At 42.6% G+C, this 14,030-nt stretch overlaps 1 protein-coding gene across 1 annotated transcript in view; it reads left to right on the forward strand.

The window, feature by feature from the left end:
• The window catches only part of LOC102909696 (leukocyte immunoglobulin-like receptor subfamily A member 3), a 60,689-nt gene extending 50,481 nt beyond the window's left edge, over nucleotides 1-10,208 (forward strand). The window contains 15 exon segments of the mRNA XM_076569140.1: nucleotides 25-309; nucleotides 440-736; nucleotides 1,045-1,329; nucleotides 1,476-1,775; nucleotides 2,238-2,498; nucleotides 2,501-2,521; nucleotides 2,668-2,964; nucleotides 5,229-5,525; nucleotides 5,750-6,052; nucleotides 7,251-7,370; nucleotides 7,684-7,759; nucleotides 7,844-7,875; nucleotides 8,116-8,168; nucleotides 9,388-9,543; nucleotides 9,618-10,208. Coding sequence (XP_076425255.1) covers nucleotides 1,065-1,329; nucleotides 1,476-1,775; nucleotides 2,238-2,498; nucleotides 2,501-2,521; nucleotides 2,668-2,964; nucleotides 5,229-5,525; nucleotides 5,750-6,052; nucleotides 7,251-7,370; nucleotides 7,684-7,759; nucleotides 7,844-7,875; nucleotides 8,116-8,168; nucleotides 9,388-9,543; nucleotides 9,618-9,728 — 2,292 coding nt within the window. The 5' untranslated portion in view covers nucleotides 25-309; nucleotides 440-736; nucleotides 1,045-1,064 and the 3' untranslated portion in view covers nucleotides 9,729-10,208.
• The last annotated feature ends 3,822 nt before the right edge of the window (nucleotides 10,209-14,030 follow it).

Genomic DNA, 14,030 nt, shown 5'->3' on the forward strand with positions numbered 1-14,030 from the left:
TGTTTTTCTTTGTTTTGTTTTCAGGGGGCCTCTCAAAACCCACACTCAGAGCTGTGCCAAGTAATGTGGTAACCATTGGGAAGGAGGTAACTCTACTTTGTGAAGGCCCTTTAGATGCCCAGGAATACCATTTCTATAAAGAAGGTAACCCAGATTCCCAGGTACCAACAGCTCATGAAGACACTGAAAAAAAGGACAAGATCTTTATCTCATCCATTAAAACTCATGATGCAGGCCAGTATCGGTGTTATTATAAAAGCCCTGATGGCACATCAGAACACAGTGACCCCCTGAAGCTGGTGGTGACAGGTGAGTGGATACTCAGGAATCATATGAATCTCCGGATGTGACTCTCTAGATAAGTCTTCTCATTGCTCATGTCTAGGGGACAATCCAGACTGTGTGAACTCATTTAATAGTCTATATGTATCTCTTCTAGGTGTCTACTACAAACCCACCCTGTCTGTACTGCCAAACCCTGTTGTTGCCGTAGGAGGATCTGTGACCCTCTCATGTACCTCGAATCAGAGATATAATGGATTCATTTTAATTAAGGATGAGCAGTTCTCCAGCTCCATGGACTCACAATATGTGTATGATGGGTTGTCTCCAGCCAACTTCTAAGTGGGTCCCATCACACTCAGTGAAAAATAGAGTTCCAGATGCTTTGGCTATTACTCAAGGAAGCCTCAAGTGTGGTCAGAAGGCAGTGACATCCTGGAGCTCCTAGTCTCAGGTGAGAAAGTCTCATCTTCTCTATTGAAAGACACTGAACCTGAAACAGAATTCCAAAGGAGACCCTAATGTGTGATGAACACAGGAAGGACATGTTCCTGAGCCCACATATACAACATGCAGATTAATGGAGTCAGTATACAGAAAGCACTGAGGGGTGTTCTGAGAAGGGAACCTGGCAGGGTCAGCAGAGAGATGGATGTTCACATGATCCCCCATGCCCCTCTGTTATACAAGTGTGAACTGCAAGTTTCATATTTTCCATTCAACTGGTAAAATCCCATATTCCTCCTACCTACTTGTTTTCAGGAACCCTCCTGAAACCCAGAATGTGGGCTGAGCCAGGCTCTGTGATCACCTCAGGGAATTCTGTGACAATCTGGTGTGAGGGAACCATGGAAACCCAAATATATTTCCTGTATAAAGAAGGAAGCCCAGCACCCAGGAGCAGATTGACCACACCAGTGCCTGATCACAGGGCCAAGTTTATCATCTCATCCATGAGAGAGAATAATGCAGGGCGATATCACTGTTACTGTTATAACTCTGCTGGGTGGACTGAGAAGAGTGACGCCCTGGAGCTGGTGGTGACAGGTGAGGCATTACTCAGGAATCATATGAATCCCCAAATGTGACTCTTTAGAAAAGTTTGCTCTGAATATATCCCCACTCATTACTCAGGTCTGGGGACAATCCAGACTGTGTGAACTCATTTAATATTCCATATGTATCTCTCCTAGGTGTCTACTACAAACCCACCCTGTATGCCCTGCCAAACCCTGTTGTAACCTTTGGAAGATCTGTGACCCTCTCATGTACCTCAAATCAGAAATATGACAGGTTCATTTTAATTAAGGACAAGCAGTTCTACAGCTCCATGGACTCATCACAATATGCATATACTGGTCAGTCTTCAGCCAGATTCCAAGTCAGTCCCATCACACTCAGTGAAAGATGGAGTTTCAGATGCTATGGTTATCACACAAGCAAGCCTCAAATGTGGTCAGAAGGGAGTGACATCCTGGAGCTGCTAGTCTCAGGTGAGGAAGCCCCAGGCTCCATATTGAATGACATAGAACTTGAAACAGTTTTCCCCAGGAGACCCTAATGTGTGACAAGTACAGTGAAGGACAGGTTCCTGAGCCTACATATACAGTATGCAGATTGTGGGGGTCAAAGTACAGAAAGGACTGAGGGGTGTTCTGAAAAGGTAACTTGGGAGGGTGAGGAGAGAGACAGGTCTTCAGATGTCTCTATGTGTCCCCGTGGTGAGCACAGGGAAGGACATGTGTATTAGCCCACAGATACAGTTACAGAACTGAGAATCAAGATACAGAAACTAATGAGAGGTGTTGTGATAATAGAACATGGGAGGGTCAGCAAAGATATGGATCTTCAGATGGTTCCATGTGTCCTTCAGTTATTCAAGGGTCAAGTCTGAGTTTCACATTCACTGTACAACTGTTTAAAATCCCACATCCCTCTCACTTAACTCTTTTCAGGGACCCTCCAGAAACCCACCATCTGGGCTGAGCCGGGCTCTGTGATCACCTCAGGGAATCCTGTGACAATCTGGTGTGAGGGAACTAAGGAAACACAAATATATTTCCTGTATAAAGAAGGAAGCCCAGCACCCTGGCGCAGATTGAGTGCACCATTACCTGATCACAAGGCCAAGTTTTCCATCCCATTCTTGACAGAGTATAATGCAGGATGATATCGTTGTTACTGTTTTAACTCTGCTGGGTGGACACAGCACAGTGACGCCTGGAGCTGGTGGTGACAGGTGAGTTGAGACTCAGGATCATATGAATTCTCAGATGTGACTCTTTAGAAAAGTCTGCTCTGAATGTATCCCAACTCATTACTCAGTTCTGAGGTACAATCCAGACTGTGTGAACTCATTTAATAGTCCATATATATCTCTCCTAGGTGTCTACACCAAACCCACCCTGTCTGCACTGCCATACCCTGTTGTACCCTTAGGAGGATCTGTGACCTTTTCATGTACCTCGAATCAGAGATTTAATGGTTTCATTTTAATTAAGGATGAGCAGTTCTCCAGCTCCATGGACTCACAATATGTATATACTGAGCAGTCTTCAGCCAGATTCCAAGTGGGTCCTATCACACTCAGTGAAAGATGGAGTTTCAGATGCTATGGCTATCAAACAAGCAAGCCTCAAGTGTGGTCAGAAGGGAGTGACATCCTGGAGCTTCTAGTCTCAGGTGAGGAAGCCACATCCCTTCTATTGAAAGACACTCAACCTGACATGTTTCCCCAGGAGATTCTAATGTGTGATAAGTACAGGGAAGGACAGGTTCCTCAACCCACATATGGGCCAGCATACAGATTGTGGGAGTCAATGTACAGAAAGGACTGAGGGGTGTTCTGAAAAGGGAACTTGGGAGGGTGAGGTGAAAGAGAGAGAGAAGGGTCTTCAGAGGGCTCCATGCTTCCTGTTAATCAAGGGTCAAGTCCAAGTATCATATCCACTGTGCAACTGTTTAAAGTCCCACATCCCTCTCACCTACTTCTTTGTAGGGACCCTCCAGAAACCCAGCATCTGGGCTGAGTCAGGCTCTGTGATCACCTCAGGGAATCCTGTGACAATCTGGTTTGAGGGAACCATGGAAACTCAAATGCATTTCCTATATAAAGAAGGAATCCAAGCACCCTGGGGCAGATTAACTTCACCAGTGCCTGACCACAAGGCCAGGTTTTTCATCCCATCTATGACAGAGTATAATGCAGGACGATATCGTTGTTACTATTATAACTCTGCTGGGTGGACACAGCACAGGACTCACCACCAGAGTCTAGGAGCTGGTGGTGACAAGTTAGTGGACACTAAGAGTCACAGTCCTCACATTTTCTGTGTGTTGGTCCCTGAAAGCTCTTCTTCTGACAGAATGTGACCCACATGCAATAACAAGGAAAAGTTAGATCACACTGACATAGTTGTTGCTGGTTCACACTTCTAAAAAGTATGACACAAGGTGGTTGATTGTAAGCAAATTTAAACACAGTACAAATTTGGAAAAAAAGATTCCTGGTATAATAGAAACTCCAGTGAACAACTAGGTCTTACTGCATCAAAACTCAACTGAGAAGTGACCATAAAGTTGGGCTCTATAGCTAACGGGCCTGTAATATGATATGGTCTCTGACCAAGATAACGTAGATGTCAGCAGGCTATAAAGTGTATGTGACATCTTCCCTAAGAATGAGGTTCATTACCTGAGAGCTAATGATAAAGTCTAGGGTGACAGAGTCTAGGATAAACATTCTGGGGTATTCAGGTGAGGTTTCGAGCTACAGATTGATGGTCCCCTGGCTATTAACAACATCTACTTCCAGATCTCTTGATAGAAAACAGGTATTTATTCAATCAATTGTTCAGACACACTGCATGAATAACATTCCTGATTTCTACCATGTTATTTGTGAGATCAAGTACATCATGTCCTCTACATTTTCCCTCAGGAAATATATCTCCCAAATGTTTTCACCCATAGCCCAGCTGCTGGAGGCAATGTATCATTTAACAGGCCACATCATCTTCTCCTATGTTTATACCATGGTAAACCTACTCTGTCAGCCTTGCCCAGCCCTGTGGTGACCTCAACTGGGAATGTGACGACCCTCCAATGTGTCTCATCAAAAGGATATGATTGGTTCATTGTGACTGGGGAAGATCAGAATTTCTCCAGGTCCCTCCAGGCACAGTACACACACACTGCACAGTCCCAGGCTCTGTTTCCTGAGGTCCCTGTGACATCCAGAAAGAGTGGGCCTTTTAGATGTTATGGATACTTCAAAAGTAAACCACATGTCTGGTCAGAGGCCAGTAACCCCCTGGAGATATATGTCTCAGGTGAGAAGACTTATTCAGTCATCTGGTTTTTGACTGGGAATCCTTTATCACTAGCTCTGCTGCCCCATGGTTCCAGCCATGATGGCTGAGGAATATCTCGACTGCTACAACTCAGATTATGAGAGATCCTGACACTATCAGAGCAGGGAAGGAGAGGTTATTGTCCTAGTTAGGATTGTATTACTGAAATGACATACCATGACAAACAGCCAGTTGTGGAGAAAGATTTTATTCGGCTTACACTTTTACTGCACTCTTTATCCTCAAAGGAAGTTAGGTGAGCAACTCTAACAGGGCAGGAATCTGGAGGCAGGAGTTGATGCAGAAGCCCTGGAGGGGTGCTGCTTACTGCCTTGCTCAGCCTGCTTTCATATAGAACCCAGGACTACATGCCCAGGGATGGTACCATACACAATGGGATGCGCCCTCCCCTGTGAATTCCTAATTAACAAAATTCCATACATGTGTGCAGCCTAATCTTATTGAGCCTTTTTCTCAGTTGGTGCTCCCTCTTCTCCAGTGACTCTAGCTTGTGTCCAGCTGACTTAAACTTAGCCAGCAGAGGAATGTATAGCAAGAGCTGACCTGATGCCTTTCTACATATCCTTCTTCCAGGGTCATCCAGGAAGCCCTCCCTGATAACCCAGCAAAAACCTATCTTGGCCCCTGGAGAGAAGCTGACCCTCCAGTGTTACTCAGACATGAGTTATGACAGATTTGCTCTTTCCAAGGAGGGCGGAAGTGATGTCCCACAGATGTCTGCCAATTTTACCCAGGCTGGAAAGTCTCATGCAAACTTCACCTTACACTCTGTGAATTTCACCACTGGTGGCCGGTATACATGCCATGGTTCATACAACATCTCTTCTGAGTGGTCAGCACCCAGTGACCCTCTGGATATCCTGATCACAGGTGAGGAACATAGTGTATTCTCTCAGGAACCCAGACTCTGGTCATGGTCAGCTTTGGGGAGGCAAGTGATTGATGGTCAAGATAATGAAGGTCTTCTCAGGATGAACAGATCTGTGGAGAGGGGAGTAGATGAATGGCATTCAGGGAAGATATAGAAGACTATGTAATACAAAAGGGTCTCAGAACAATGACTGTAGCCCCTCACTCACCCTTCTTCTCTCTAGGACATCCTCCTGTCGCACCCAACCTCTCAGTGCATCCAGGCACCACCGTGTCCTCAGGAGAGAAAGTGACCCTGTTGTGTAAATCGTCAATCCCAGTGGACAGCTTCCTTCTGTTCAAGGAGGGTGCATTCCATTCCCACATGCTTCAAATATCAAAGCTCCAAGATTCACAATATCAGGCAGAATTCTCCATGAGTGCTGTGACTCCATCCGTTGGGGGTATCTATATGTGTTTTGGTTCTCAAAGATCATCTCCTTACCTGTTGTCACAACCCAGTGTCTCCATGGAGATCATAGTCTCAGGTGAGATGACCTTGATATATGTGAGATCAGAGGGTAACATTGGATACTTCACCTTGGAAGCTCTTGACTGAGTTGGTAGTAGACTTATCTTAAGCATGGCTAATCAGAAAGGGTTTAGTATTAGTCAATAATACAGAGGCAAATTGGGATTCCTCAATTAATTCCCATTCCGCCTTTTTGAGGGAAATTCAGAATGTTCCAGGTAAGCAGCTGCAAGGTTCTGTACAGGCTTCAGTGTGGATGTGAGACTGAGAAGACCTGAGATAATTAGGCCACACTTCTCCCCATCGCCCTCTCCCATTGTCCTATTACCAACACTTTCCTGGATCCCCAAAGCTCATACCAATAGAAGTATTAGATTTTCCTGTCTAGGGAGTTTGTTCTATCCCAGAGTGTGAAAACTCTCAGGCCCTGGAAGTCTTTACTTCTGTATCAGCTTGCATGATGACCAGGATGCTGGGATTCAAGCAGTGTGCTCAACATGGTCCCCAGAACCAAAAAAGGCTTACAGGCTAGGACGTAATAAAATGATCCTGACAGAGAGTGATATTTGACATCTATCCTAGGAGAGAGAAGCATGTGAATGAGAACAGGAAGTAACTTCCCACAATTTCCCCATCTCATCCCATGATGCCCTAGGAACCAGTCCTTCACCCCGTGGAGTCTGACCACAGAGCTCTAAACTAGAACTCTGTTGCTGCAACAACTCAGTCTAGATATGGGGTAGATGCAGTCTTTTCTGACATATTCACGCGGACAAGCCCCTCTCCTGTGTGATTCTCAGTTTCTATAAGCATGCTCTGGACTAGATGTTAAGTTCCTTTTAGTGCTGATCTTATCTGTGTCCTTCTCATACAGTGAAATTCTCTAGAAACCACTTCTGCAATTGTCTTGCCCCATCTGACATTGTGATCGTGACACTGTGTAGCCATACATGACACAGTCATTTCAGAGTACCCAGGCTCCTTCCTTCCAGGTCATGCATTTTAGTTCCAGAGTAGGGAATAAGGCTGGAGGCTGGATTACTTGTGTTCAGTCCTCAGCAATGCTCTTTCCTGCTGGGTGACCAGCAGGTAAACTGTGTGGAACGATGAGAGTCGGTCTCATAGTGTATGGCTATGAGGGTGAGAGGTAGTGAATATAAAGACTCAGTATGTGCCTCTCACACCAGTTCTCATTCATGTTATCTGTATCCCAGGACTAGCAAGATACCAGAAGATTTTGATTGGAGTTTCTGTGGGATTCCTCCTGCTGCTCTTCCTTCTTGCCCTACTCCTTCTGCTCAGACTCAGGAACCAGAAAAAATGCAGCAAGGGACGTGAGTAGAGTGTGGGTGGTCATGTTCTCAGGGGGTAGTACATCCCCTGTTGGCTACCCAAGCAAGGACTAGGCAAGCCAGCCCTGTGGAAAGCCCAGATGGGGAGACATCACTTTAGAAACTTCTGTGAAACTCAGATCATCAATACGATCTTAAAACTTGTGCAGTATCAAGTATCATATGAGTTGTTCCATCTCCTGGAACATGTGAACACATACACATATGAAATGAGTTGTAAAACTTCTTTCCTTCCCTAAAGGTACGATGTAAGGATGCTCCACCCTCATGAATGAGACTCTTCTCTTTCTTGCAGTCCAGACAGTGACCAACTTGCAACATTCTGCAGGAGCTGGAGAGGCAGTGACCAGGGACAGAGGCATCCAGAAGAGGTAACTCAAGGCCAGCAACCTACACCCCCACCTGCCTGACTCCCCTCACTGCCACCTGACAACCTCCTTTCTCTCCATATCTAGCCCAGCTGCTGCTATCCAGGAAGAAACCTTGTGTGAGAGAAAGAGGGCCCCTGGGAGGGAAATGTCTGAGGTTTCAGCATCACAGGGGTGAAGGAGGGTCTGGGTAACTTCTCTGAGGCACCAGTCACTGTGACACTTGCCAAACACTCATTATGGACCCTTTCCCAACATTCCCTTTATTCTGTTGCTATCTGGGAGAGGGCAGGTAACTGGGGAGGTGAGAAGTCCTAGGAATTTGGTCAGGGGAAGACCTGTATGTTCTGTTATGACAGATACCATGGTGAAGGGAACACAGATTAAAGAGAGCATGGAGCTGGACATTATGGTGAGTCTCTTTTCCACAATGCTATGAACTTATGACCCACTTTACCCTGTAATCAATCACTGCCCTTTTTCCGCTCCCAGAATTGCCCACAGCTGGCTTCTTGATTCTGGAAGCACTTGTCTTTTGTATGCTATGACCTCACCCTTGCTTTCTTTACTTTTGGCCATATGGCCATACATTCTGTTCTCACAGCATCTCTCTGCTTGCTAGCATGCATCCTGGTCTCAGAAGACTATGTAAGTGTCTGAAGCTAGTTCAGTGATAAAGTGATTACTTTAAATGTATAAGGCTTAATATTATCGATAAAACTAACAAGTAAGTAAACAGGAAATATGAATATATGAGAACCCTGTACCTGACAATGTTTGTGTGCACACATGTATAAGAACAGGTAGATGATAGAGGTCAACAATCGATGTCTTCTATTTTATTCCACCTCATTTTCTGAGACCGAGTCCCTCAATGACCCTGAAGATCATTGATTGGCTAGATTGCTACCATTGAGAATTGGACACCAGTCTTCCTTCCCCAGTGCTTGGGTACTAGGCATGTGCATTCTTGCTTGGCTATTTTTAAAATGTGGGCACTGGGTATCTAACTCAGTCACTCATATTTGCAAAGTCACCCATCTGCTGCTTGACTCCTCTTCCAATTTCCTAGATCTCACTGTTGACCATGCCTCCTGTGGGAGAAGCAGACACAGAGAGAACATAATTCCCCCCCACACTGGGACAAGCTATAGGATGGAATATGTTGAAGACAACACAGAGACTGAGCCTTGCAAAGTGTTTGAGAGAAATGAATTAGAGGAAATTACTTGTGGTTGTGTGGGGGAACATCATCAATGTGAATTTAAAGGAAGGGATGAAAATAGGCTTCTGAAGAGAAATCTGAGTGGAGAGGATACTAGAAACATGATGGACTGGCACATCTAGGCAGGACATGGCAAGTACAGGTGTTATGTGGGAAGGAACATTCTCTTTCTAAAAGATGGAGCCCATGGAGTGAGGTCACCTTGTGTGGATAATATGTCAACTGTTCAGGAAGAAACTGCCAGGCACTCAGAGGTCTTAGGAAACTCCAGAGACCCCATCAGCAATGACATGGTTTGACTTAGATGTCTAAAGTATTACTTTTCCACCCCACAGAAATCAAGTGGGAGTAGAGCCTCTGGGGCATCAGTATATACTCCCTGTGCTTTGTTTTCTTTTTTTTGCAGAACCAACATGAGGAAAATCACCCCAAAGATTTGTATGCCCAAGTGAAACCCTCCAGACTCAGAAGGGCAGAGCCCACCTCTCCTTTCCTCATGCCAAAGGAACCGCTGGACTCAAACAACAGGCAGGCAAAAGAAGACAAAGTGAGAGACCATCAGGTGGGTCCTGACCTCTCCAGTTCTCCAGGCCCCAGTGCTGAGCACAGACCTTACTCTACCTTCTCCCATTCCAGGCTGCTGCATCCAAGGAGCCCTGTGATGTGACCTATGCCCAGCTGCACATCATGACTCCAAGACAAAGGCAGCTGAACCTTGCATCTTTCAGGCCGAAAAGTCCCACTTGAGACACTACTCTGGTGTTTACCTGTCCAGATCCAAGGAGATACAGACTCTCTATTCTGTGGGGGAGGTAGGACTCAGGGAGATGAGAAAATAGAATCTGTCACAGGTGTACAGCCATTTTGCAGATATATCACACAGAATGTGGTAACTTTGGGAACTCAACTGATTATGTAATCAGGATAAGTAATATCCCTGCATTTTATAAATAAAGCAAATACTTTGTCATTACTCAATGGATAAAATGGAAGAAAGTAGGAAAAAAGTAGGTGAAGGAAGTCTCTGTTTTTGTTTTTGTGCTTTTCTTTGTTTTTTGATTTTCTTTCAAATTCAAGACCTTTTTCATTAATTGTTATTTCATGTACATGTGAATATGTATATACAAAGTTTGAAAAAAAATTTCTCTGAATATACATGTGTGTGTCTGTGTATATATATCATATTGTAAATCATACTTCAATAAAGCTGTAAATCGAATGATGAAATATCTGTAGCATATTGTACTATGAATTTGGAAAAAATCAGAACTGGTCTGAAATAGACGAATAAGGTCCCAAACAGTGACTGAGAAAACCAGGGATAAGAAATAAAGTTGACGAAAGAAGTAGTTGAATCAGAAGGTCTTGCAGAAGTCATTGTCTCATGTCAGGCAAACTTATTAAGAAGCACACTACCTCATATGCTGTTTGCAGTGGGCAAATGGCCAAGGTTAGCAGAAAGGCAAGTCAGACAATGTTTGAAAAGAGAACTTGAGAAATTTCAAACAGATTCCTTAGAAGGATAACCATTGCCTGGGAAGCAGAGTTCTGTCCCGAGAAGCTGAAACTTCAGTTCCTGGGAGACCCTGGTCTAAGTGTCAGACTGGCCTACAAGTCTGGTCTTCTAGTAAAGGCCTCTTAGAAAGCCTTGGTTCATTAAAACTTCCTGTACAGAATCACAAATAAATATATCAAAACCTTTTCTAAATCCATAAACTCATCATCATATTGAGAATATACAAGGAGAATAGTAACATATCCCAAATTAGGAATAAAGATATAAATGATACAGAAAGAAGTCACAAGTGGAAAACACTGTCTGGTAATCTCAGCCAATTGCAAGACCAATGCAGAGAAAACATGTTTTATTCCTCCCTGGGCTACGTAGTGAGTTTAATGTCAGTTTGAGAGAAAAACTGCATGCTGATATTGATTCTTTGTAAGTCATGGATACATCCACAGGCAGGTCTGTTATATGTTTATTTTTAGAAATAAATTTAGTTTTTGACTACTATGTGAAGGTAGAAATAAAGATAATAAAGACTTCCTAGAATTCAATAAAATATGTGCTTTCATAAAGAAATTTCAGAGATTTCACCCTAGCAACTCAACAGCACACCTGAAAGCTCTAGAACAAAAGAAGCCAACACAACCAAGAGAAGTAGAAGGCAGGAAATAATCAAACTCTGAGCTGAAATCAATAAAATAAAAACAAAGAATAATATGAAGAATCAATGAAAAAAAGAGAGTTGGTTATTTGAGAAAAATCAATAAGATAGACAAACCCTTATGCAAAGTAACCAAAAGGCAGAGAGAGGATATCTAATTTAACAAAATCAGAAATGAAGAGAGATATAGCAACAGACACTGAGGAAATCTAAATATCATTAGACCATACTCCAAAAACCTGTATGTCACTCAACTGGGAAATCAGAAAGAAATGGATAATTTTCTTGATAGATACCAATTACCAAAGTTAAATCAAGATCAGATATATAATCAGGAACAAGACATGGTTGTCCACTCTTTCCATACCTATTCAATGTAGTTTTTGAAGTACTAGCTAGAGCAGTAAGATAACAGAAGGAGATCGAGGGGATACAAATTGGAAAAGAAGTCAAGCTTTTTGCTATTTGCAGATGATATGATTATATACATAAATGACCCCAAAAATTTTACCAGGGAACTCCTACAGCTGATAAACATCTTTAGTAATGTGGTGGGATACAAAATTAAGTAAAAAAAATCAGCAGCCCTCCTTTATACAAATGATAAACACACTGAGAAAGAAACCAGGTAAACAACACCCTTCACAGTAGCCACAAATAAATATAAAATATCTTGGAGTAACTTTAGTCAAACAAGTGAAAGATATGTATGATAAAAAAAACTTCAAGTTTTTGAAGAAGGAAATTGAAGAAGATATCAGAAGATAGATCTCCTATGCTCATGCATCTGTAGACTTAGCATAGAAAAAAATGGCCATCCTACTAAAAGCAAACTACAGATTCAACACAATATACATCAAAATTCCAACACAATTCTTTACAGATCTTTAAAGTGCAATACTCAACAAAAACATTCAAGATAGCTAAAATAATCCTACAAAATGAAAGAACTCAAGGTATCTGCTCCCAGATCTCAAGCTATACTACAGAGATTCAGGAATAAAAAATAAATAAAAATAAAAAACTTCCTCATTGTATTGGCATAAAAACAAGCACATTGACCAATGGAATCAAATTGAAAACCCAGATATATATCCATACAGTTATGGACTATAGATTCTTGATAAGGAAGCCAGAAATATACAATCAAAAAAAGAAAACATCTTCAAAAAATGGTGCTCGCAGACTGGATGTTGATATGTAGAAGGCAAATAGATCTATATATATATTGTCATGTACAAAAATCTGGTCCAAATGGATCAAAGACCTTAACATGAATCTAGATACACTGAGCATGACAGAAGAGAAAGTGGGCAACAGCCTTGAACGCATTGGTGCAGGAGACAACTTCCTGAACAAATCACCAATTTTGCAGGCACTAAGATGCACAAATTAGTCCACAAGAATCTTAAAGGCTTTTGTAGAGCAAAGGACATTCTCAATCAGACAAAAAGGAAGCCAACAGGATAGGAAAAGATTTTCACCATCTCCACATTTGACAGAGAGCTAATGTTCAAAATATAAAAAGAACTCAAGGAACTAGACATTAGCAAACCAAAAAAATCCAATTAAAAATGGAGTATAGCTCTAAACAGAGAATTCTCAACAGAAGAATCTCAAATTGCTGAGAATCACTTAAAGAAATGTTCAACATCCTTAACCATCAGGGAAATGCAAATCAAAACATCTCTGAGATTCCGTCTTATACCTCTCAAAATAGATATCAAAACCACAAGTGACAGCTCATCCTGTCAAGGATGTGGAGCAAGAAAAATATTCCTCATTTGCTGGTGGAAGTGCAAGCTTGTACAGCCATTTTGGAAATCTATATGGCAGTTTCTCAGAAACTTGGGAATCAATCTAACCCAAGACCCAGATATACCACTTTTGGGAATATTATCAATGGATACCCCATCATATCACAATGATACTTATACAGCTATGTTCATAGCAACTTTATTCATTAATAACCAGAACCTCAAAAAATCTAGATGGCCCTCAAGTGAAGAATGGATAAAAAATGTGGTATATTTACACAAAGGAGTATTACTCAGCTGTTAAAAACAATGACATCATGAAATTTCCAGACAAATGAACAGAACATTAAAAAAATTATTCTGAGTGAGATAGCCCAGAATCAGAATAAAAAACATGGTATGTACTCACTTATAAGTGGATATTTGTTGCAAAGAAAAAAATAATCATGCTACAATCCACAGACCCAGAGAGACCAAGTAATAAGAAGGTCTTAAGGGGAATGCAAAGATCTCCCTAGGAAGAGGGAAATAGAATAGATTTGGGGGAAGCTATAAATGGAGGATTGGGAAGAGGAGGGATCAACTTGGAGGAAGGACAAAATACAGGGAGAAACAATTAAAATTGGAAGGCATTTCAGGGTCCCTCCACTGAAAGGTGGAAAACTCATGCAATGGAAAATCCGTGTAATCTACAGCAGTAACCCTAGCAGGGACTCCTAGTAATGGGGAATATGGAGTCTGAACTGGTGGCCATATTCTGTAACCAGGCAAGGCCTCAGGTGGAGGGATTGGGACACCAATTCAGCCCCATATCTTTGACCCACAGTTTTTCCTGTCTGCAGAGTGTTCTGGAACCAGGGCCTAGCAGAATCCTCATCAAAGAGACCATAGAGACATCACCCAGGAACTGATGGATGCAGATGAAGAGTCCCAGAGCCAAGCATTGAGCAGAGCTCAGGGAGTCCTGTGGAGGAAGGGGAAGAGGGTTTTCAGGAACCTGAGTGGTAAGGAACATGATGTAAACACACACAACCCACAGAATCAATTGACTGGGATTCATGGGAACTCTCAGAGATCAGGGAGCCTGTAGGGGTCTGACCAAGGTCCTCTGCTTATATGTTATG

The sequence above is a fragment of the Peromyscus maniculatus genome, chromosome 1, assembly GCF_049852395.1.
Source record: "Peromyscus maniculatus bairdii isolate BWxNUB_F1_BW_parent chromosome 1, HU_Pman_BW_mat_3.1, whole genome shotgun sequence".
NCBI lineage: Eukaryota > Metazoa > Chordata > Mammalia > Rodentia > Cricetidae > Peromyscus > Peromyscus maniculatus.